At 44.1% G+C, this 24,756-nt stretch overlaps 1 protein-coding gene across 1 annotated transcript in view; it reads left to right on the top strand.

Annotated features, from left to right (window-relative positions):
* Positions 1–23,765: 23,765 nt before the first annotated feature.
* The window catches only part of LOC126355341 (decreased expression in renal and prostate cancer protein-like), a 43,046-nt gene continuing 42,055 nt past the window's right edge, over positions 23,766–24,756 (top strand). The window contains exon 1 of the mRNA XM_050005635.1: positions 23,766–23,916. Coding sequence (XP_049861592.1) covers positions 23,766–23,916 — 151 coding nt within the window. The remainder of the gene's footprint in view (positions 23,917–24,756) is intronic.

Here is a 24,756-nt window from a genome sequence, read left to right as displayed (position 1 = left end):
GACATATCATTCATATGGTTGTTGATCTTTTCACTTACTTCCAGAACGCTCTCCATTACTATCCACAATCGTTGGACATCAGCACTAAGTATTCAGGCGGACCAGTGTTCTGACTCACTTTAAATGAAACGAAAACAAGTATCGTCTAGCTACATGCAATATGAGCGTGCAGATGCTCCGATGCAGTACAAAGATAATCATACTTACAGATGATCAGACGTACATTACTGCAAAATTAAGTACGAACAAGTATTTTAGATCAAGCACAGAGCATTTGAGAGAAAGACAGGTAAGCAGATTGGCATTCGGGAATTTACAACACTCCATGTTAGGCCAACTCACCTGTAAACCAACATGTTTCGATAAATACATGCAAGCCGTCTGACGATGAATGTGTTAGTTCGAACCGGTAATGGTGTTTGCTGCTGTACGCAACAAACAGTCTTTATAATACATGTAACTGAATTTTAAGAACACCTTATATTCACACTCTCAGTTGCATGACGTAACTAATTGGTGGTTAACATGTTTGTTTGTATGACCATCTTCCACAGCAGCTGTTATACGAGTAATCAGTAATCACTGACTTTTCCGTTTCAAGCGCTCTCCTAATAAAGAGTATTTTTCACGTAACGTGTTTCGCTTTTATCTGTGAAGCATCTTCTGCGGTCGTGCTCGAGATATGGATATATCATATGTCTCTAAACATTTGTTATTTAGAGATTCAAAACAGAATTCACTTATAAAACTTGTGTGTAATTTTCTAATAGTGTGTTTGTTTCTTGTCTACATATTCTGAAATCCACTGCCCTTTCACACGTTGTTAGTGGAGGTTGACGTCGAAAGAAACTTGCTTGCACTTCACTTTTGGCAGCTTTTGCCTTTTTTAAACACCGTTTTTCTTTAAAAAAAGTAAGGCGAAGTGAAAATAACATAAGTGTGGTGTAAGAAAAATTGGCTTTACAAAAGACGAAAAATTGCGAAGAGTGAATGACAACCAAGTTTCTTTCTACTTATACTCCGCTATGAACGAAAGGAAAAGCAGTGATTTGCAGAATATGTAGACAATAGGCAAAAACACCTTAAGTAAATCATACGCCAGTTTTAGAAGGAAATGATGTTTTAATCTGTAAATAAGAAAATGTATAGACATCTTATATAGTCACATTTCAGAAGATGCTTTATATATAAAAGCGAAAAACCTGTGACGAAAAATACTCTTTATTGCAAGAAACCTTAAGATGGAAAAAAATCAATAATAATTGACTAATTATTAGTTTCGATCATCAGTGAACATCTTAATAGCTCATAATTCACAAACGGTGATCAGTCAAAATGTTTTAGATAAATGTACTCAATCACAAGTAATGCAATACGATTTTCTACTACACTAGTCTAAAATCTTTCACTGCATTTCCAGTCCAACCATACAAATTTAGGCTTTCCGTTATTTCTCTAAATCGCGTAAAGTTCAGCTCTAATTTTCGTCCTTCACCCGTCCTTCTTTCATTTCTTATTTCAGATCCGCTTCTATTAGTGCATCACATACTGTACGACTTACAATGTTTACGGTGAGAAGAGGAACTAGATCATTTCTGCAAGTAGATGCCGATAAGAATTTTTTTTTTTCATTTAAAGACGTGATTGCTGCTGGTACAAGCAGAGAGATTATTAGCCAGGGAGAAGTGGAACTCTGTACTGGCTTAATAAATTTGTGTGGAATGTATATTTATTTCACCAGCTCCCTGTAATACATATTCACAGGAATTAACCCTTACAAAGTATATACAGTTTACGGCTTCTTTTTGTGACTAATCTCAAGCTATCTTGCAAAGGACAGTTACAGTTCAGGCAGTAGATACTATATACTACCATATTTGGTATCCAAATAAAAAAGAAAAATTATGTGATCGTTTGGTATTGATGGCCGGAAGGCCCCATCTGGGGAAGTTTGGCCGCAGGGTTGCAATTCTTACTTCAGATGATGCCACATTGGGCAACTTGCGTATAGATGATGAGATGATGATGAGGACAACACAACAACCAGCCACAAGCCGATAAAATCTCCAACACAGCCCGGAACAGAACCCAGGGCCGTTGTATGGTAGGTATGCTATCATTTAGCTAAGCAGACGTACATCCAAATAATAATCCCATAAGTACGAAAGTTATATTATGTACACTGTGTGTCAACCGCCGGCACCTTAGTCTCCACACGATATGCGTACTTACTGCCCATAAATTTGTTCACTGTTATATTTAAGAAGTTATCCGTTTCTTAGTTTTATCTGTTATTACCGTATCCCGCTTAATTTCACTTCATGTTTGTATTACAAACACAGATGCTTCATTTAAGTATGTATACCACAGTGCCACCTATTAGCATGCAGTTTTGTGTGAGCTCGAGCAGTGTGTTCGTTGCTCTGAACTGGGCACGGATCACTATTGTCGACTGCTACACTATGGTTGCAAGTCTGCTCACTCCCCTGTATTCGACACATAACACATGTTACTATTAAGTGGTACAATGTTAACGAACAGGGTGACAATTCTTGAACTGTATGAGAGAAAGTAAATTAGGTACAAAGTACGGCCTGCGCACACTTTATTCAACATATAAACGTCACTACAGATATTCCGATTTAGGTTATGACATGTCTGATATGCCTGCCATCTTGGCGATGACGTGGCGCAGACGCATACCGAAATAATTCATGACCCACTGAAGTGTCGGTACATCGATACTGTCTATGACCTGCTGAATGGCTCTTTTCAGCTCAGCAGTTGTATTGGGGTTATTGCTATACGCCTTGTCTTTAATACAACTCCACAAGAAGGAGTCGCATGTGTTCATATCCGGAGAATATGGCGGCCAATCGAGGCCCATTCCAGTGGCCTCTGGGTACCCCACAGCCAGAATGCGGTCCCCAAATGCTCCTGAACCACATCTTGTCGGAATCAGGGTCACTCTGGATGATGGGGATGAAATCATCTACCAAAACCTTCACGTACTGTTCGGTAGTCACCCTGCCTCCAACGAACATCACACTGATTATTCCGTGACTGGACACTGCACAACACACAGTCACCAGTTAAGGGTGAAGAGACTTCTCGATCAAGAAACGTGGACTCTCAATTACCCAAATACGCCAGTTTTGCTTATTGACGAACCCATCCAAATGAAAGTGGACTTCGTCGTTAAACAAGACCATACTAATTCCCATCAAGCCCCGAGACCAACCGTGCAGTTTGAACGTCCTAACGCAAAGCGTTAAGAAATTATGACGATTTTATTTCAAATAGTTGAATAATTGCCACACTGTATAACGTTCTTACGTGTTTAAATAAGAGAATTTGTCCTCATATACTTACTCTGGTGTAATGACGTGCACAAGGGTGTGTTATGTTGATGAAAATGTGTCTTCATCCAATCTTGTGATTAGACACTGCTCTCATGTTAATAATTGGTTCGTATTTGCCTACATTTACTTCTTGTTAAACTTTCCAGTGCGCTTTACACTAATTTCCCCTTTATGTACAATTTTCTGAACCATTTTAGAACTGAAGATAAATGTCACAACCCACGCATGGCTGCCACCAAGTCACTTGTGGATCGTGGCATTCACCCTGCTAACATTTGTAGAGGATGTGTTGCCACTCCAAGATCAGGCGCTGTCACTGCAGTCTCTGTAGACCAGGTTTGAAAATGAATCTTGAAGGTTCTAAACTAGTAGTCTAATAAATATTGGAACTGTTTACCGTAATATTAATAAACGCATTAAGGAATTTAAATAAAGTTGTTGTTCTTGTCAACGAAATGTTGAAACTGAAGGACACAACTGGTAAGTCTTGTGGATGTAAAGCCTCACCTTTCTCGAAAGACTCTGCAACAACGACTCTGGCCTTGAGGTGTTACCAGTAGGTCCAAAGACGTCGATGAGACTGGCTGACGTTGTTTTAATCTGAAGGCCAGACTCATCCAACTCCTGTAGTGTGTTGATGTCGTACTTGTATCTCGGGTTGTTTATCACTTCCAGCATTTTCGCTTGCACTATGGTGAAGACAAGCATATGAAACAGCAGATACGACACCACAAGGAACCTTTCTGCCGTCTGCTGAGGCAACTTCTCGAGCGCACTCGATGTCGGTGGATGAAAATTTTGGAGGGAAATCATCAAGAAGTCAGGGTGCTCTGCTTCCCCCGGCTTTAAGAAGACGTGCAGCCGAGATGATGCGTACCAGAGAAGCGTCATCACGATGTACGTCATTAGTATTGACAGTTGGACTTCAGGCCGCATCAGCATTCTCAGCAAATGTCTTTTCGACAGGAGACCACCCTTGGGGACGACGAGACGGATGCCGTCCTGCGCAACACCTTTAGTGAAGAAAATATCGTGGCTTCCGTAACTCTTTATAAAAATTGCGTTGAAGATTATTTCGACATTACCGCGTAACAGCTCCCCTAGAGCTCCAGTGGACGAACCGTTCGGCAGGAGCTCGCCATACCTCTCGCCGTCAGTCGGTTCCAGCAACACTATCTGAAAGTTCATATATCGGGCCAGCGTTTGCAGAGCCCAGCCGTCCACACCTGCGTATCTCACTGTCTTAGCTTTGCGACGGAAAGCGAGTACCCCACTGGCATCCACCGGCAGCGCAGTGTAGTTTCTCGCGAACATACAGACGCGGAAGGGACGGCCGCGGAGGTTGCTAGTTCTGTTGCTCAGAACCGTCTTGATGAGTTCCACATTCGTCCACGCGATCGTGACGACCCCGCCGGAGTGTGTGCAGAAAGGGTCCAAGAGCGTGACGGTTCGTCCCAGGCGGTAGTTGTCGCAACCGTCTAGAACTTCAACGTGTGTGACCAGTACGTCAGCTGCACCAAAACTTCTCCACACCCTTCTCAGCAGGTACTCGCAGTCCGCGTTGCAATCGCTCTCGTCGTGGTAGTCCTTCGCGAGGAGGATGGTGAACAAGTTGGTGGAGCTCCAGTGGAGTGAGTGGGCCCTGCCAAACTGAAAGTATTTGACCACCAGCGGGGCGCTGTCGGCTATGATCAGGCGTCGTTCGTTCTGGATGGTCGTCAGGAAGGAGGAGGCGGGTGGCAGGTAGGACGGCCCAGCTGAGACGACGGCCGGCCGCGACTGCTGGGATAGGAGGACGCGCGTGGTGAGGTCGGCGACCAGAGATGGGCAGACGCCGCCGGGCGAGGCCAGCAGACGGATGTCGAGCGCGCCGCTGGCCGGCCACCGCGGTCACAGAGCGGACAGCGTCGACCAGAGGTCCGCCACGTCGCCGCCGTTGCTGGCTCTGGGAGTCGCCAGGCGGAAGGAGGATGGTCTCGGGCACAGCACTAACGCGAAGCAGACTCTGAAACACACAATGGATGGTTTTTACACCACCGAATCAAGTTACATTCTATCACCGATCACAGACCATCATTTCAAAAGGCGGAGTTGGAAAAAAAATGGTTCAAATGGCTTTGAGCACCATGAGACTTAACATCTGAGGTCATCAGGGCCCTAGAACTTAGAACTACTTAAACCCAACTAACCTAAGGACATCACACGCATCCATGCCCGAGGCAGGATTCGAACCTGCGACCGTAGCGGTCGCACGGTTCCAGACTGAAGCCCCTAGACCGTTCGGCCACTCCAGGCGGCGCAGTTGGTAAGATGGTTTCTCTATCTACTAGGGCGTTCCATATTGAGTTACACTTTTTCCCCAGCAGTCGCGGTGCGCTGCCTGAGTCACCATTACAGTGGCAACCATGTAGTACAGTATGTGCCAAAAAGAATTATCCGATTAAAAAACAAATCATAACTATTATGTTATTTGAGATATGTGCGTGAACAACCTACTGTTGGAAAGAGCGAACTCTCGAGTTTTACATGGTTCTTGCTAGGTGGCAGCAGTGTGCGCCTCCTTCAGTTCTAGTGAAAATGGTGTCGGGACAACAAAAAGCGTTTTGTGTTCTACGTTTTGCGCAGTGCGGGTCAGTAATAACTGTTCGCGGGATTAGCCGAGCGGACTCGGGCGCTGCAGCCAAGGAGGCCTGCAGAGAACAGGATGTAATCCAATGTCCTATTCCCTTGAAGTCTGTCATCTCTGCACTCCACAGGAACTGCATGGAGTTGTGGGAGGAAGAATGGCTGGCGGTAACCGCCAATAAACTGCGGTTGGTGAAGTCAACAACTCGGTCGTGGCGTTCCTCCTGCCGGTCGCTCAGGCGGGAAGAAGTGACCCTCACACCTCTTCGGATCGGGCACTGTCCTCTCACACATAGCTTTTTATTACGGCGGGTGGATCCTCCGTTTTGTGATGCCTGTGGTGTGCACATCTCTGTCCGCCACATTTTAACAGACTGCATTTTATACCGTGGTGCAAGGGCAGAAGCACAAGTTGATGGGGATCTGCCTTGGGTTTTAGCGAACGATGAGACGTGTGTGTCTAGGGTTTTAAAGTTTTGTGATGTGTCTGGACTCTGGCCTAAGCTTTTAGGCTGGAGGTTTTAGTGTATTGCAGAGTGGCTGACTCCTCCCGTTTTTTCCTTGCGTTCAGCCAGCCGCTTCCATCTGCTATATTGTTTTAGCTCCCTCTCCCACTTTCTTCCTGCGTTGTCCATGTTTTACTGCTGGCGACGTGCTTCGTCCCACGCTTCGGTGTGGGTAGGCAAATAATTTTCAAACCTCGTTGCCTGTGTTTTGTGTTCTGTTTTATCTTACCGTTCTGAGTCTTTTCTTGACATCCGTCTCACTGTGTTGCTGAGCGGGCGCTGAAGACCTTGCTGTCGTGCGCCCGAACACCCTCTACTACCTACCTACTAAGGCGATGCAGTCACGGACTGTGCGGCTGGTCCCGGCGGAGGTTCGAGTCCTCCCTCGGGCATGGGTGTGTGTGTTTGTACTTAGGATAATTTAGGTTAAGCAGTGTGTAAGGTTAGGGACTGATGACCTTAGCAGTTAAGTCCCATAAGATTTCACACACATTTTGAAAAAAAAACAATAACTGTTCAGCGTGACTCTTGTACTAGGTATGGTGTGGATCCTCTGACAGCAAATAGCATAAGACGATGGCATGACCAATTCCGAGAAACAGGTGGTTTGTGTAAACACAAATCGCCGGGCCGTCCCCGAGTGTCTGACACAGACGTCGAACGCATCCGCCACAGTTTCACAAGGAGTTGCAGAAATCAGTTCGCCGTGCAGCTCGACAGCTCAACATGCCCCCAATGTCCCGCTGGCATGTGTTGCATCGAGGTTTACACATGAAACAATACAAAATTCAGCGATTGCAAGCTCTTCGTGACTGTGACAAACGAAAACGAAAACGTGTGGAGTTCTGTAATTTCGTTCTTGACAAGATGAAGGATAACAGTTTTCTTCCACGCTTCGCGTTGAGTGTCGAGGCAAAATTCTACTTAAATGGAAAGATGAACCGTCGTAATGTAAGAATACGGGGTACGGAACAACCCCATTAAGTTGTACAACATGAGAGAGACTCACCAAAATTTTATGTGTTTTGTGCCGTTTCAAGGGAAAAGTCGCATGGCCCATTGTTCTTTGTCGAGAACACTGTTGCAGGAAGCACATATCTCGATATGTTTGAGAACTTTCTTTTCCCACAGTTCGAAACTGATTCGAACGACTTCTTTTACCAACTGGATGGGGCACCGCCACACTGGCACATGGAAGTGTGTGATTCTTTAAATCAAAGGATTACTGGATGATGTATCGCCAAATGATTCAGACTTACATTAATGGCCTTCGAAGTCACCGGGTGTGACCGTATGTGATTATTTCTTGTGAGAAAAGACTTTGTTTATGTGCCTCCGTTATCAACAACAATGAATGAACTCTGACATGGCTTAACAGCAGCTGTGGACGCTGTAACTCAAGACATCCTTCCTGCGGTGTGGCAACAATTTGAACACAGCATTGACATATGCCGTGCATCTCAAGGGGGACATATTAAACATCTATGAAAAGGATGAAGAAAAACTTTTTCAGTTTCAAGTTCATCAAGAAACAAAATTCGTTGTATATGTTTATTAGTTCTAGAAATATAGAAATGTGATTCTTTTTTATAAACCATGTCCGTGGACTAACCACAGGTGGCAAATCAACATTAGCACTGTGGGCGTCAGCCTCTGTGGCCGAGCGGTTGTAGGTTCAAATGGTTCAAATGGCTCTGAGCACTATGGGACTCAGCTTCTGAGGTCATTAGCCCCCTAGAACTTTGAATTAGTTAAACCTAACTAACCTAAGGACATCACAAACATCCATGCCCGAGGCAGGATTCAGTCCCATAGTGCTCAGTGCCATTTGAACCAGTTTTTGATGTGTGCGGAGACGACATAGGTGCTGATCATTAAGGATAGCACTCAAAAGGAGGATGTAAACACTGCTGATATTGATAAGTGATGGGTGCCAGTGTGTGGAGGGTGTGCAGGACACAAAAAGTGCTCTTGTGAAACGATAACGCTCGTCGCCATACGAGTCGGAAAACCACGGCTGCCATCTGTGAAATGGGGCTGCAACTACTGCCGAACCCATCGTATTCCCCTGACGTGGCCCATTTTACCTCTGTAGGCCCTTCCTGACCCACTTTTTTGGAGTACGTCACACCCACTGAACGAACTGAAAATTGTAAAATCCTGGCATGATCAACTCATTAGGAGGTATAATATTACGTTAATAATTTAAAATCATAACACGAATTGTTACAGTTAGAAACTGTGTGTTTTCTTCGAGGCAGCGTAGCTCACGACATGCAAATACCCTAAAATTACTCGTCCAGCATTTCAGAATGAGAGCACTTAGCGCCGTCCAACAATCTTAATTTTAAAACCCTTACGAAACTTTTTCTCCCTGAGACCCCCCACAAAATGATGGTTGGCTGGTTTGGGGAGAAAAGGTACTAAACGCCTGAGTTACCAGGCCTTATGATGAAAGGAAATAAGTTTCTTGGCTTACTACATTTTCGCTGTTCATGTAGTAAAACTTCAGCATTAAACATGACGTTTTAATTTAGTACTTATTTACTATTTACTCTATTCGCAACACAGTTTGCAGACAATATTCACGTATACCAGTGGATGTACTTACAATATTATATCAAGAGATATGACTTCATAGACATTTAGATGTGCGAAAATGCTGTTTCAAATGATGTGCAGTATACCTTCAATATCAGGCAGGTTTTAATTAATTAATTCTTTACTACCAGCTACTCGCGACACAATTAGCAAACAGTCTCTAGATATAACATTGACCGTATCTGCAAAATTATATCATTTTACGACTCGTAGTTCAGGGGATGTGATGCCGTAAACACAGATGAGTGACAGACTTGCTTCTGCTTAAAACTGGAGCGCAAATTGCCCCAGAGTGTACTCGTCCAGCGTTTCATAATGAGAGCACTCGGCGAACTCCAACAAACTTCAAATATAATTCCATATATTTTCTAAACTTTCTCTTGTTTACATGCTTATCGTCAGATATTAGACATATAAACTCATTTCCAAAGTAATCAGGCCTTTGAAGCTATTTTATGTACTGAAGTTCGATTCTTTGAAGAATCAGGGGTTTACAGGATTGTAACTGAACCACTACTGTAACTAGAACAATCAAGTGCCGAGCGAGGTGGCGCGGTGGTTAGCACACTTGAGCCGCATTCGGGAAGACGGCGGTTCAAAGCTGTGTCCGGCCATCCTGATTTAAGTTTTTCGTGATTTCCTTAAATCGCTTCCGGGAAATGCTGGGACGGTTCCACTGAAAAGGCACGGCTGACTTCCTTCCCTATCGTTCCCTAATTCGATGGTACCGATGATGTCGCTGTTTGGTCCCCTTCCCCTATGTCTTGTTATTAAAAAAAATTCATGACTCAATTAATCAGTTAATGAGCGTCATGTTGGAACACGTGAAGCAAGACTGACCTTACGACTTAGCTTAGAACAAAGATTAAGAAAAGGCAAACCTACGTTTCTAGCAATTGTAGACTTAGAGAAGCGTTTGACAATGTTGACTGAAATACTCTCTTTCAAACTCTCAAGGTGGCAGGGGTAAAATACAAGGAGCGAAAGGCTATTTAAAATTTGTACAGAAACCAGATGGCTGTTATTAGAGTCGAGGGGCATGAAAGGGAAGCAGTGGTTGGGAAAGGAGTGAGACAGGGTTGTAGCCACTCCCCGATGTTATTCAATCTGTATATTGAGCAAGCAGTAAAGGAAACAAAAAAAAATTTGGAGTAGGTATTAAAATTCATGGAGAAGAAGTAAAAACTTTGAGGTTCACCGATGACATTGTAATTCTGTCAGAGACGGCAAAGGACTTGGAAGAGCAGTTGAACGGAATGGACAGTATCTTGAAAGGAGGGTATAAGATGAAAATCAGCAAAAGCAAAACGAGAATAATGGAATGTAGTCGAATTAAGTCGGGTGATGCTGAGGGAATTATATTAGGAAATGAGACACTTAAAGTAGTAAAGGAGTTTTGCTATTTAGGAAGTAAAATAACTGATGATTGTCGAAGTAGAGAGGATATTAAATGTAGACTGGCAATGGCAAGGAAAGCGTTTCTGAAGAAGAGAAATTTGTAACATCGAATATAGATTTATGTATCAGGAAGTCGTTTCTGAAAGTATTTGTATGGAGTGTAGCCATGTATGGAAGTGAAACATGGACGATAACTAGTTTGGACAAGAAGAGAATAGAAGCTTTCGAAATGTGGTGCTACAGAAGAATGCTGAAGATTAGATCGGTAGATCACATAACTAATAAGGAAGTGTTGAATAGGATTGGGGAGAAGAGAAGTTTGTGGCACAACTTGACTAGAAGAAGGGATCGGTTGGTAGGACATGTTTTGAGGCATCAAGGGATCACAAATTTAGCATTGGAGGGCAGCGTGGAGGGTAAAAATCGTAGAGGGAGACCAAGAGATGAATACACTAAGCAGATTCAGAATGATGTAGGTTGCAGTTGGTACTGGGAGATGAAGAAGCTTGCACAGGATAGAGTAGCATGGAAAGCTGCATCAAACCAGTCTCAGGACTGAAGACAACAACAACAACAATGTTATTTCGGTAATGATAACAAAGTTAAGTGAACAGCGAACGCTTATATACACTCCTGGAAATTGAAAAAAGAACACATTGACACCGGTGTGTCAGACCCACCATACTTGCTCCGGACACTGCGAGAGGGCTGTACAAGCAATGATCACACGCACGGCACAGCGGACACACCAGGAACCGCGGTGTTGGCCGTCGAATGGCGCTAGCTGCGCAGCATTTGTGCACCGCCGCCGTCAGTGTCAGCCAGTTTGCCGTGGCATACGGAGCTCCATCGCAGTCTTTAACACTGGTAGCATGCCGCGACAGCGTGGACGTGAACCGTATGTGCAGTTGACGGACTTTGAACGAGGGCGTATAGTGGGCATGCGGGAGGCCAGGTGGACGTACCGCCGAATTGCTCAACACGTGGGGCGTGAGGTCTCCACAGTACATCGATGTTGTCACCAGTGGTCGGCGGAAGGTGCACGTGCCCGTCGAAATGGGACCGGACCGCAGCGACGCACGGATGCACGCCAAGACCGTAGGATCCTACGCAGTGCCGTAGGGGACCGCACCGCCACTTCCCAGCAAATTAGGGAAACTGTTGCTCCTGGGGTATCGGCGAGGACCATTCGCAACCGTCTCCATGAAGCTGGGCTACGGTCACGCACACAGTTAGGCCGTCTTCCGCTCACGACCCAACATCGTGCAGCCCGCCTCCAGTGGTGTCCCGACAGGCGTGAATGGAGGGACGAATGGAGACGTGTCGTCTTCAGCGATGAGAGTCGCTTCTGCCTTGGTGCCAATGATGGTCGTATGCGTGTTTGGCGCCGTGCAGGTGAGCGCCACCATCAGGACTGCATACGACCGAGGCACACAGGGCCAACACCCGGCATCATGGTGTGGGGAGCGATCTCCTACACTGGCCGTACACCTCTGGTGATCGTCGAGGGGACACTGAATAGTGCACGGTACATCCAAACCGTCATCGAACCCATCGTTCTACCATTCCTAGACCGGCAAGGGAACTTGCTGTTCCAACAGGACAATGCACGTCCGCATGTATCCCGTGCCACCCAACGTGCTCTAGAAGGTGTAAGTCAACTACCCTGGCCAGCAAGATCTCCGGATCTGTCCCCCATTGAGCATGTTTGGGACTGGATGAAGCGTCGTCTCACGCGGTCTGCACGTCCAGCACGAACGCTGGTCCAACTGAGGCGCCAGGTGGAAATGGCATGGCAAGCCGTTCCACAGGACTACATCCAGCATCTCTACGATCGTCTCCATGGGAGAATAGCAGCCTGCATTGCTGCGAAAGGAGGATATACACTGTACTAGTGCCGACATTGTGCATGCTCTGTTGCCTGTGTCTATGTGCCTGTGGTTCTGTCAGTGTGATCATGTGATGTATCTGACCCCAGGAATGTGTCAATAAAGTTTCCCCTTCCTGGGACAATGAATTCACGGTGTTCTTATTTCAATTTCCAGGAGTGTAAATTACACAGCTTCATAAACGATTGGTATTGTAAGAATAACAGAACATCAATGAACGTGCAAATCAGTTCAAAGTCCTATAAGAACTACAGAACCACATCGAAATCCTATAAAAACTACTATAGTGTAATAGTGAATAGCTTATAGTGATCACTGTGCAGTGGGTATCAATGGCCGTTGATGTAATCGTAATACAGAAATATGGAAGGAGAATAAGAGGTAGCAACTCGACTTAGAGTCGGTTGAATGTAGTTGCACTTCGAAAGATGCGAATATGAATTAGTTATCAGCTGATACCAGCTGCATTGAGGTAACACCCTATGAAATTTAGTTTGTGCAGCATGAACAAATACACCTTACAGAATCAGCTATAGCATCTCTCCACTCAACGATCGTAGTTAAGATCTATCGTCTCTGCTAAAATTAGCATCCATAAGAACGGGATACATATTGTTATAAATAAAGTGAATTACCTAAGATATTAAATACATCGCAAATTGTATTACGTGCAACACTTAGTTGAGAAGATGGTGACACTTTATAACATGCAATCACGAAATGGTGGCAGACAAAGAAAATACCACTACATACTTGACTATTCAGTAACTGTATCAGAAAACTGTAAATGAGAAGTACCTGGTGTGGTGTGTTGGGGCTTTATGGGCTCTCAACATCGAGGTCATCAGCGCCCTGAGAAGTACCGTGTGCAGTCAGATTATATAGGATGTAATGGGTATAATACCTGATATTTTTGTATGTGGTACGTTACTATGCACACACATCAGTGTGTTGGTTGCTTTTCCTTTGCACTGAACAATGTTCCGTCAAACACGTCACATAATTTACTATCTGATATTTTATGTAAGATCTTAACTGCATCACAAAGTGGACTACACCTGCCAGTATAGGCTAACCGATTTTGAGCCCACATTTCAACATCTGACCTGCTACTCAGGGCAAAATAAATATTAATGGCTTGCTCTATCCACATGTACTTCAAATGGTTCAAATGGCTCTGAGCACTATGGGACTTAAAGCCTGATGTCATCAGTGCCTAGAACTTAGACCTACTTAAACCTAACTAACCTAAAGACATCACACACATCCATGCCCGAGGCAGGATTCAGCACTGCGAACGTAGCGGTCGCGCGGTTCCACACTGTAGCGCCTAGAACCGCTCGGCCACAACGGCTGGCCCACATGTGTTTGGAACGGCAACTAATTTAAAAACACACTGCTCCTAAGAGCTTTAATTATTAGTCTACAGGTGAAGTAAATACTGTCACCAATAAAAGTATCTACACTTATATCTGTTGTCCCCTATATAATTAGTTCCAAGTCAAGTGAACATTATACACAAGTCATTTGACATCCGAAAGACATGTGCCGCATTAGTCGGACATAGCACCAATGACATAAATTTAATTCTATGCACGACTTTGAGAAAACCGCAGATTAAATGAACTGAAGGCGAGAGTGATTGAGTTGACTACATTATGTTTTGAACGGAACACCGAGAGTAAAATTCTGCTAGCAGCTAGTAAGTTCACAAAGATTCAAGGCGTTTGCCACTCTATGCAGGCTGATATACGTTTACTTTTGCAATTTATTCCAATTTTAGCACACGAAATTAGTAAAATACTGGGCTGTGGATTACTCTTACAAGCACCACACGATTGTTTTAATAGAAACACTTGCATATGTGAAATCACTTCGAATAACCGAAGTATACAGGCTGCTCTCACGATTACTGTGTCGTCGTATCTAACTCCAGTCGATCACCTAGCCTTCCCAAGCGCCAGCAACTAACCGTACATTTGAAACGCATTCGCACGCTTGGTCTCCAAACCGCCACCGAGCGACGTGGCGCAATGATTAGCACACTGGACTCGCATTCGGGAGGATGAAGGTTCATTGTAATTTAGGTATTCCGTGATTGCCCTAAATTACGTCAGTTCCTTTGAAAGGGCACGGTCAGTTTTCTTTCCCATCTTTCCCAAATCCGAGCTTGTGTTTGTCTCTAATGACGTCGTTGTCGACAAGACTTTACACAATAATCTCCACCTCCTCCAAATCGCCTCTTCACTCGTCACAGAAAGCTTCCGCCGAACGCTTCAAACACCTGCACTGAACATATCGATGGCTACAACAACACCTTTGTAAACTATCAGCGAGGACAAATTCGCGAGTTACTGAAAGAAAATTATTGAGATATTGAAAACGGCAGTTAACTTGCAACTTGTAAGGTTCCATTTTAATGAAACCCAAAGAAGTGGTGCAGTGGTAATACACTGTGTGAGACGACGTACAAGAAATTATTATCAGACCCTTTGAAATAAGACAATGCTGCTCTGTGGAGTGTGACGCATCCGCAAGGAGAGAGTTCTAAGCGCGGAGAATGGATTTCCAGTTGCTCAGTGGTCAGCCAGCCACATGGCGATGGAGACTAGCTGAATAGCATAAATGGTCTATATTCGAATAATACAGATATAGACAGCTGCGTCTTTGTGAGAAAGAATTCTGACGGGCTCAGTAGATAAACGTACCTTCATGAAGTTCACTTGAAGACACTCCTTGTGTCATAACCGCTCCGTCTCTGATGCTTCTACTCTGGACAGAAGGTGCACACAAAAAAGTTTAAGTTTACCGGAAAAGTTCACAAAACCGAATTATTGCATGTCTGCACAGTATGACTCTTCAAAAATAGGATCGTAAACGTGTAGTAAATATTACAGAGCACTCCTTCTCCATTTCCTGAAAATTTTCGGCGTCCACAGTTTTGTCACTTTGAGCGGATATGAAAAAGGAGCTACGTGGATGCATTGTAGCTTTACTGCCAACTAACTCCTCTGCTCCATTTTTCACTGTTATACAGGATGGTCAGAAAACGTCTGAAACGCCTATAGGGACGTTGCATGGCAGGTTGTATTCAGACATAGATGTTAAGAAAATAATTCGATACGTTACACCGTTTCCGAGTTATTTAGCACTGAAATTCACGGTGTCGTGCGCGCGCAATCGTGCGGGCTGCCGTGGGGTGTGTGCCCAACAAGTGCTTTCTTTGGTTAGCTGAAACATGAATTTGCGCGTGCAGCGACCTGATTGGCTAACGTCAAAGCTGAATAAATCAGAAACAGTGCAGCTTATGGAATTTTTTCTTAACATTTGCATCTCTGTACAAAATGCCCTGCAACCTCCCTACAAGCGTTTCACACCTTTTATGACCACCCTGTCTATACGGGAGGAGCTCATTAAGTAATGCTACACATTTTTTTCCTGGCCAGTTTCAGCTTAAAAAATGCAGAGTTTGTCTTGGGGCATCGTAGAGTATTCCCAATTCAGCCCTTAATGTTTCATGTGGCACTATAAACTGATCATCCAGAACATTACGGCAACCCACCTAATGGCACGGATAACAGCTGCGACGCATAGTGGCATGGAAGCATGAGGCCTTGGTATGTCCTTGGAAATAGTTGGCACCACATCTGCGCACACAAGTTATTTAATTCTCTTAAATTCCGGGGAGAGGAACGATGAGCTCTGACGTCATGTTCGAACACATATGATCAGATCCCAGATGTGTTCCATTGGTGAGTTCGGGGGCCAGCACATCAGTTGGATCTAGGTCGGCAGGAGTGGCCGAGCGGTTCTAGGCGCTTCAGTCTGGAACCGCACGACCGCTACGGTCGCAGGTTCGAATCCTGCCTCGGGCGTGGATGTGTGTGATGGCCTTAGGTTAGTTAGGTTTAAGTAGGTCTAATTTCTAGGGGACTGACGACCTCAGTTGTTAAGTCACATAGTGTTCAGAGCCATTTGAACCATTTTTTTGGATCTCGCCACTGCGTTCCTCGAACCAGTCTATCACACTCCTGACTTGTGACATGGCGCATTATCTTGTTGAAAAATGCCACTGCCGTCTTGAAACACGGTCGTCACGAAGGAGTGCATGTTGTCTGCAATCAATTTATGATACTCTTTGGCCTCCATGGTGTCTTGCACGAGCTCTATGAGACGGAAGTCCATGTGTATTCTTCCCAGAGCGTAATGGAGTCGCTGCCAACTTGTCAACATCCCGAAGCAGGGGTGTCGTGGAGCTATTCCCCTGGAAGACGACTGATTCGCATAGGCATCGGCATCGTGAAGAAGTTAACTGTATTCAGCAGACCATGCGACGTTCTGCTACTGCGTCAGTGCCCAGTGACAATGGTCGCGCCCCTTTCAGTAGTAGTTGCCGATATCGTGGTGTGAACATTGGCACATGCATGGATCGGCGGCCGGAGAGGCCCATCGTTAGGAGTGTTCAGTGCGGTATGTGTTCAGACACACTTGTACTCTGCCCAGCACTAAAGTTCGATGTTAGTTCCGCCACAGTTCGCCGCCTGTCCTGTTTTACCAATCTGCCCAGCGTACGACGTCCGACAGTTGTAAGCAGGGGTGGGCGCCCAAACCCACGATGTCTGGACGCGGTTTCACCTTGGTTTCGTCGCGTGTTGAAGACACGCAGCGCAGCACTCCTCGAACATACCTCAAGTCGTGCAGTTTCCTAATGCTCGTGCCACGCCTCTGGGCATCACAATCTGCCCTCTCTCAAACTCAGATACACCATTCTACACACGGACAGCGCGCTCACTGATGCACCGTGTGTGAGTCTGACTAGCAATCATTCCTCGCCTGCTGATGTTGCTATCGTCTGGACGGCTTTATACTGACAGCAGGTTGGTGGTTATAATGTTCTGGCTAATCAGTGTAGGTCCCCTTCAAAATGGCGTTTACCATGGAAGTGTGTCACAGGGAAGCCCAAGATATCCTACTGTAAGTACTGAAGCTGGCACAGTACTTACAGTAAAATATCTTTGGCTTCCCTCTCATACCCATGCCTCCATCTTTGCTACCATCCCTGTTTACCTTTCCCCTGTTGCTTCATAACCTGGGTTGTGAGTAACTGAATCCACTTTCCCTTCTTCCCCTTTTTTCCCCTCTCTCCTCCCTGACGAAGCAACAAAGTTCCGAAAGCTAGGATACGTACATTTTCTGTTCAGTTTTGTGTATCTATTGGCTGTACTGAGCTGAGGTAAGTACTGGCCAGCCCCTCTATGCCTTTAAAGTCTTGCTTTTACAATCTGTGCGAGATTCTTGAAAAATTCCTTGTGTTATCAGTCTGAACGACCTCAAATTAGTCTCATTCGAACCGATGTACGCAATTCCATTAATAATTTTGAGCCCCGATCAAAATTAATACTGGAAAATCTACAATGATTGGCCAAAAACGGAAACAAACTAGAATAACTCAAAATTTAGTAATCTGATCACAGCATGGCGGTCCAGACAACTTTGGTGTTCGTAATTTCAGTCCGTAGTGGCTCTTGGTTTCAATCAAACGTCGATAAAATGTTAATGACTGGCGAACTAAGACTCACAAGATCTTGAACTCCGTTACGTGGAGCACCTATACACCCTGAACACAAATCCACACTCAAAATGGTAAATGTGAAGAAAGACATCGTTCCACATGGCTGTATTTGAAATGGTACTGTATTGAGCACTACTAATTGCTAAATGAGCTCACATTCAATTGCATCTATGGCACATGAGGATGCATGACCCTCATCAGTTAAAAATCGCGTGCCACGTATGATTAGCTGACGAAGCATTGTTTCATTTAAAAGATGGCATGCTTAGCTCAGTGGTAACATGTTTGCCTCCCATGCTGAGGGCCTGGGTTCGATTCCTGGCCGCGTTGGAGATTTTCTCTTTTCGTGGACTGGATGTTATGTTTTCCTCCTCATCGGGATACAAGTCGCCCAATGTGGCGTCGGCTGAAATAAGACTTGCACTTGGCGATCGAATCCGAATGGGACCTCCCGCCCAACAATGCCATAAGATCATTTCATTTTTTCATTAAAAAAGTGTACATTTGCACAAAAATACCGTTTCAAAGTATTATTACAGTCTGTTGATTGGCTAACCATACGAGCCCCTGACTACCAATCCGTTCTGTGAAAACTGCACTTGAATAGCATTTTCTATTCATGCAGTATTTGCGTTCCAAGTTTTAGGTTATTCACCCTGTATAGTGAAGAAAACGCTCAAATTCGAAACAAGTCGCATTTAATTTTTTAAAGGAAAAGCAGAACCTCTGCCAAAAAAAGTAACTCCAGTAGTTGATGTAGCTTTCCTTCAGTTACACACAGTACATTTTACAGATTAATAAGCTTTTATTCGGAAAACTCGTTTTTCTCATGTGCTTCTGTCAGCCGCCTAATGGGAACCGCTGTTACAGTCTTATGTGGCCTTCTCAATGGTTGCTGCTCATTATAACAACAGTAAAGCTGAAGGTATTAACACACATTTCTATCTCTCACAGCATATCAGACAATTGTTTACCTGTAGGTAAGCCCAGCAGCAGAAATGTACAATTAATAAAATAAAGAAAATGCATCCATTAACCTTTGGCTTCAGCCGCAATTATTTACAAGATTTCAATACGGCAGACTTCTCACATGTGCAGTAAATTTTGTGACGAGGATGAATTGTGGCATCTTCCCTGGCCACCACAGAGAACGGTGCATGGTCGCGATCCATTTGCATGATCGGTACCTGAATTTGCCACTATTCTGCAGGAAGAATGGTGTGAGATTCCCTTGAAAACCATACAAGGCCTGTATTTCTCAACTCCGAGATAACAAGACTGTGGTTTTGAATGCCAATAGTTTTCCTACACCGTAACGGGCATGGTAATGTGTCGTGTTAGTTATTTTTCCATATTTTTGACCACACCCTCCATGTAGCAAGGCTTTGCGAATGTGAAGGAACTGCAGGTTAATTATTTACCGAAGTCATCATTATCATAAGATGGACCCGTTTCCTATCTTCCTAATAAATGAGTGTCACAAGTATGAAAGAAAAAGACATAAATTTAAAATTATTATGTGCCAGAAAGCAAATCTTAAATTTTTCTCTTCCATTGAAGACGACAGTCTTATCAGTTAACTAAAATTATTACGTCAATCTTGGTTTAGAATGAAGATAGTTATTTAAAAAAAAGAGCTCATGAAATGACAAAAGTCATTAATTCTTGCAAGCTGTAGTAGAATTTTGTACTCTGATTGAGATGTATTGTTCAGTTGTGTGCTTTCTAATTTTGTGCATCGATCTTGGCTTTCGTATTTTCTCCGTTGCATTCTTGCATTTCTGCTAATAGTGGCGTCATTTATATTTAACTAATTTGTATTTTGTGGTGTATTTTGATTATTTGACACTAAGTGCTTATATAAACATAGTGACAGTGAACATTATCGTGATGTCACGCTTCTTAAACATACCGCGTTAAATGATTCCAAATTATTGGATGTAATAGTAATTGGCTGTCTAAAATTTGTGATAGTTTCCAAAATTCATTTGAGTTTCCGCGTCAGTAATGACCGTTGTTCCCCATGTAGCAATTGTTACGCAAGTTAAAATTCAATCCAATACAGTCAGGATCCTGTTTGAGCTAGGAAGATGGGGGGCTAAGCTTCTGGCTAATCCCGGACCAGTAACTATTTGTACAGTCATTCGAACATCTGTCGTGTTGTAGCTATGTTATGGCATATTAAGCGAAGTTCGAACGAGAGACCGAAGATAGCGCGCAGGCAAATTGTACAACTTTAGTAATTCCTTTTGCAAAAGATTTTAACTGGGCTGAAATTAAATCTCAGCTAATGGCACCGTATGTGCACCGTTCGGATGTTACTTGAAAAACAGTCAGGCCCGGTCGGATTTTACATGCAAGAAGAGTCACCCGTAAATAACTCCTGAATGGAGCGAGATTGATGGTTCAAATTTGGTCCACCGATGCATCTGACTTTGGTCTAAGATATGTTTTAACGGCTTGAAAAAATCTTGCGACGTTTGGATTTTACGCGCAAAAAAAAACACATTTTTCTGGGAGGTGTTTGAAGAGCGGACTTCTATACTTTTTGTCGAGATACGATGGTTTAAAGTCGAGCTTAATCTAGAAGGTAAAATTGGTTCTTACGTGAATTGAATGTGTGTAAACGATTTAAAGTGAATAAAATAAATAAGAAATGCTATTGTACGATAAAGTTGAATATTCACTTTCAAACATCTAGCTTCATTCGAATTTTACGTGCAAAAAGAACGTTTTTTGTGAGTTTTCTTACACGCCCCACTTCTATGTTACAGACTTGTGGGAATCGATTCAAATTTTGTAACAACGTAGACAAATACCTGTAATTAATTATCATCACGTTGTTTTTGTGAAAGCTTTATCCGTTACTACGATATAGCGGTCTAAAGTTGTACAAACAATGTACGTAAAATTCATTTTTACGCGAATCGCAAGTACTGGGGCGGCTTAAAATGATACAGATGATACAAAAATATATATTTTAAGGTCCTTAAAAATCGTTCATCGTTAGGGTGTTACGTGCGAAAAATCATGTGCTTTGATATGAAACCCAGTGTCGTAGAAGAGCGTTGCATTTTAAGCGCTGCATTTAGATGTAATTGAAACACTGGTTATTAAAATTGATTGTCACTTCGTTGTTTGTACGTTAAAGATTTTATTCATCAGTGGCTTAAAACAATCGAAAGATTTAGACGTGCAAAACAACGCATGAACCAAACCAAAATCATGCCCAACACAGCGCAAAATGATGTACTGTATAATCGGGTTTTTAAAGCTTTATCGATGACCACGCGGGAAACTGAATGAACCCAAAATTTTCTGTAAGAATTATTGTCCACAACAGATCACTATATTTCTAACCAATAGAAATCCTTTTATTGCGTTTTCTTAAAAAATTACTGTGATGTAGAAACTTTATTTTCGGACAAAACAAGCTGAAGTTCATGAAGCTTTTCTAGCGGCGATTTCTTATTATTCATTTTTTATTACTGCACACTTTAAGCAAATAATGACCAGAATTTTAAGATAAGAGATAATAACAAGATGTGCACTTCTCAATAGTTTATTTTTTGTTGCACCTGTAGTTCTGTTTGTGATGTAGTAAGCTTTTAATGAAGTTTATCTATTTAATATGGTCGTATCGTAGGTAAGTCTACGTAATATGAACTATTTACAAACAGCATTTAATATTTCGTTCTGTATCGTATTTATACCTGATGTTTCTTTATGCACTATATTAAGTATTTACGGTTATTTTTCATATGTTAGCATATACTGTCTCATACATATATGAATAAAGTGTTTGTAAATACAAAACAAAAAATTAAAAACAGATAAGCTGATAAATTTGATGATATTCGGTTCAGATGTCATATCTTGCTTTTAAAGTATTGAAAATTTTATGCACTGAGCTAATAAAAGTCATGGGGTACCTCCTAATACCACGTCGGACCTCCTTTTGCCCGGCGTAATGAAGGAGCTGGACGTGGCATGGACTCAATAAGTTGTTAAAGTCCCCTGCAGAAATACTGAGCCATGCTGGCCTTACAGCCATCCACAACTATGAAAGTGATGGCGGTGCAGGTTTTTGTGTACGAACTAACCTGTAGATTATGTCCAATAAATGTTGGTGGGATTTATGTCGGGCAATGCTGGTGGGGAGATCATTCCAGAATAGTAGAACAGATAGTAAACAATTGAGACGCAGTGACATTGATCACTGTCATCCATAAAAATGTCCTCGTCGTTTGGGAACATGAAGTTCATGAATGGCTACAAATAGTCTCCAAGTGGATGAACATAACGATTTCCGATCAATGATCGGTTCAATTGTACCAGGGGACCCAGCCCATTCCACGTAAACACAGCCTACACCATTATGGAACCACGACCAGCTTGCACAGTGCCTGGATGGGTCCATGGCTTCGTGGAGTGTGTACCACACTCGAAGCCTTCCATGAGCTCCTACCAACTGAAATCGGGAGTCATCTGACCAGGACATGTTTTCCAGTCGTACAGATCAGAGTCCGGAACGGCGGCCCACGCACAGCTCTGCCGGTCCACTGGCTTGACAGGCTCTCTCCTTGCTCATGGTGAATGACAGCCTCCCAGAAGTTTCCTAAGAAAAAGGAGTCTTTGTACTATGTCATTTACTCCAAAATAATGGATTGGACGTTATAACTGTGCCCGAGCAAGGCAGGATAAAATAACTCGTATGTGCTAGTAGATCTAGCGATGTTTCTTCTTGGTCTTCGCTCTTGGTGCTACATCTATGATGCATTGCTAACCCCGGAGCGTGGAGTTCGAATGGGAATTAACCAGAGCTAGGTCTTTTTTAGAGATGATGTTGTGCAGGTTTGCAGTTGCCCAACCAAAGTCATATGGTTAATGGGGAAGAGGGTGTTTGAGAACATCGGTAGGGGTAAAGGGTTGTGGATGGTAGAGGTACGGATATGTACCATCTCGCAGCGACTCCGCTAGAATGTCCACCACCAGCTTGGCCGTTCACGGGTTGTCCGGCAGCGGCAGGTGGTCGTGTTTGCCATGTTTGGCAACCTCCTCTCGCACCATAGCAGTGACATCAGTGACTTGTACTGCCTCTTCGTCGTCCTCTTCTTCCGGCTGCTGTACCACGTCCTCCATTTCCCTGACAACATCTCCAGCAACTTTCGTTTCCGCGTCGGCCAGGGAGGCGGTCGTCCGAGTTTCCGCATCTACCCCTCTTCCTAATGGGGGCCGGAGCCTCTTCTTTGCGAGTCGCAAGGGTCAAGGCCTCCGTCGCCTCTTCCAATCCTGTCGTCAGGGACGCCCTCTCCTCCGCCATGACGGATTTAAGCACGGCAACAGCTTCGTCCGTGGCTTTCTGTAAGGATTCGCGGAAGCTATCGCAGTCTTCTTTGCTACTGCGCGGCCCGATTCCCCTTCTTGGCGGCCGCCTTGTCCTGTTGGGCCACTTCTTCAGATTTAGTGGCTTCAGTTTTCTTATTCTGCTTCTGCTTGCTCCAATTCTTTATGTAGTTGCAACGACGATGGATTGCAGCTTGTGCCCAGCCTCAGTTGACACACTTCGGAACAGCATCTCTCGGGTTATTTCAGTCGCGTGTATCATGTGCCTTTGCACTCTTCATGCACGCGACCGTATTGCTGCAGGACTTTGCTACATGGGCAAGCTGCTGGCATTTGTAGCTGCGTCTTCATCTTCTTCTCGCTCTTCTTTCCGCTTCGCGCTTCATCAGCCAGGTGCTCCAGTAGGACGGAAAGAAGACGAGATCTTGACTTCCCCTTAGCTTCGCCCCCCTTGCCATCTTCAGCCATGTCTGCGACGTACAACAGCGACAGCGACGAAGTTGACTGCAGCGCCCGCTTGACAGGCCCAGCCAGTGGGCTGATTTCCTCAGCTGGAGCGGCCGCACTGCAAGCCCCCAGCAATGGATTACGCAGCCCGCTAGAGCCCTCCGCACTGGGTGGGTAGGGCCGCCTATCAGATATACATCCAGCACTGCCTACCAAGCTCAACCACTCTAGACGTGTTGTCACCTCCTCAGTGAGAGAGTTCCCCGCATACGGTAAAAACGGTGTAACACGAAACTGATGGACCCAAAATATTTTTGTTTGTTAAAAGAAATTAATTTTACGCTATGCATGTAAAATAAATGCTCGACAACATATTAGAAATATTTTAATGATATTTACTGCTAGATACAATCCTTTACACTTTAATATTTACACTTTAATATCTAATTACAGGTTATATTTGCACATACACTGGAGAAGCAAAGAAACTGGTACATATGCTTAATATGGTGTAGGGTTCCTGCGAGCACTTGGAAGTGCAGCAGCACGACTTGGGGTTGATTCGACCAATGTCTGAAGTTGTACCTTGAATCCTGCAGGACTGTCCATATATCCGTAAGAGTACGACGGGGTGGAGATCTCTTCTGAACAGCACTTTGCAAGGCATCCCAGATATGCTCAACAACGTTCATGTCTAGGGAGTTTGATGGACAGCGGAAGGTTTTTAACTCAGAAGATTGTTCCTCGAGCCACTCTGTAGCTGTTCTGCACGTGTGGGGTGTCGTATTGTCCTGCTGGAATTGCCTAAGTCCGTCGGAATTCACAGTGCACACGAATGGATGCTTGTGATCAGACAGGATGCTTGCGTACCTGTCAGAGTCGTATCTAGACGTATCAGGGGCCCCATAGTGGTTCAGTTGTACACACCCCAAACCAATACAGAGCCTCCACCAGCTTGAACACTTCCCTGCTGACATGCAAGGTCCATGGATTCATAAGGTTGTCTCCAC

This window comes from Schistocerca gregaria, chromosome 3, assembly GCF_023897955.1.
Source record: "Schistocerca gregaria isolate iqSchGreg1 chromosome 3, iqSchGreg1.2, whole genome shotgun sequence".
NCBI lineage: Eukaryota > Metazoa > Arthropoda > Insecta > Orthoptera > Acrididae > Schistocerca > Schistocerca gregaria.
The sequence above is the reverse complement of the archived record's forward strand: the minus strand, read 5'-3'. Positions and strand labels throughout refer to the sequence as shown.